The sequence below is a fragment of the Aptenodytes forsteri genome, unplaced genomic scaffold, assembly GCF_000699145.1.
Source record: "Aptenodytes forsteri isolate BGI_AS27 unplaced genomic scaffold, ASM69914v1 Scaffold349, whole genome shotgun sequence".
In the NCBI taxonomy this organism is placed as follows: Eukaryota; Metazoa; Chordata; class Aves; order Sphenisciformes; family Spheniscidae; genus Aptenodytes; species Aptenodytes forsteri.
In genome coordinates this window covers 4,519,515-4,519,954 of record NW_008794452.1, presented here as the reverse complement: position 1 = coordinate 4,519,954, position 440 = coordinate 4,519,515, and the positions used below count along the sequence as shown (strand labels likewise).

Sequence of the window (440 nt, the reverse complement as noted above, 5' to 3'; positions counted from 1 at the left end):
GGCTGCAACAGCTTACCAGCCGGCAAAAGCGACTCCACCCGCCGCGGGGAGAGGCGGAGAGCGAGCAGAAGGCGGGTGCGCAGACAGTAACGCAACCGCTGCCGTAGTGGGGAGGCCGCGCCCCTGCATCGGGCCAGCCCCCTGCTCTCGGCTCCCCGCCTGGGCTGGACCCGGCTCGGCCCGCCCTCCCGGGCGCAGCGCTGAGTCAGGGGGCGGGCGGGGTAGCGCCGCACGATGGGATCCCGCGTGTCCGTGGACGACTCCGTGCGGGTGAGGCGGAGAGCGAGCAGAAGGCGGGTGCGCAGACAGTAACGCAACGTAGTGGGTAGTGGGGAGGCCGCGCCCCTGCATCGGGCCAGCCCCCTGCTCCCCGCCCTCCCGGGCGCAGCGCTGAGTCAGGGGGCGGGCGGGGTGGCGGCCCAGGACGGGCGCGGCGCGGC

The 440-nt window shown here is 75.5% G+C and overlaps 1 protein-coding gene across 1 annotated transcript in view; it reads left to right on the top strand.

The window, feature by feature from the left end:
* The first annotated feature begins 234 nt into the window (after positions 1 to 234).
* The window catches only part of AIFM2 (apoptosis inducing factor, mitochondria associated 2), a 7,144-nt gene continuing 6,938 nt past the window's right edge, over positions 235 to 440 (top strand). The window contains exon 1 of the mRNA XM_009290580.1: positions 235 to 270. Within this exon, the coding sequence (XP_009288855.1) occupies positions 235 to 270 (36 nt within the window). The remainder of the gene's footprint in view (positions 271 to 440) is intronic.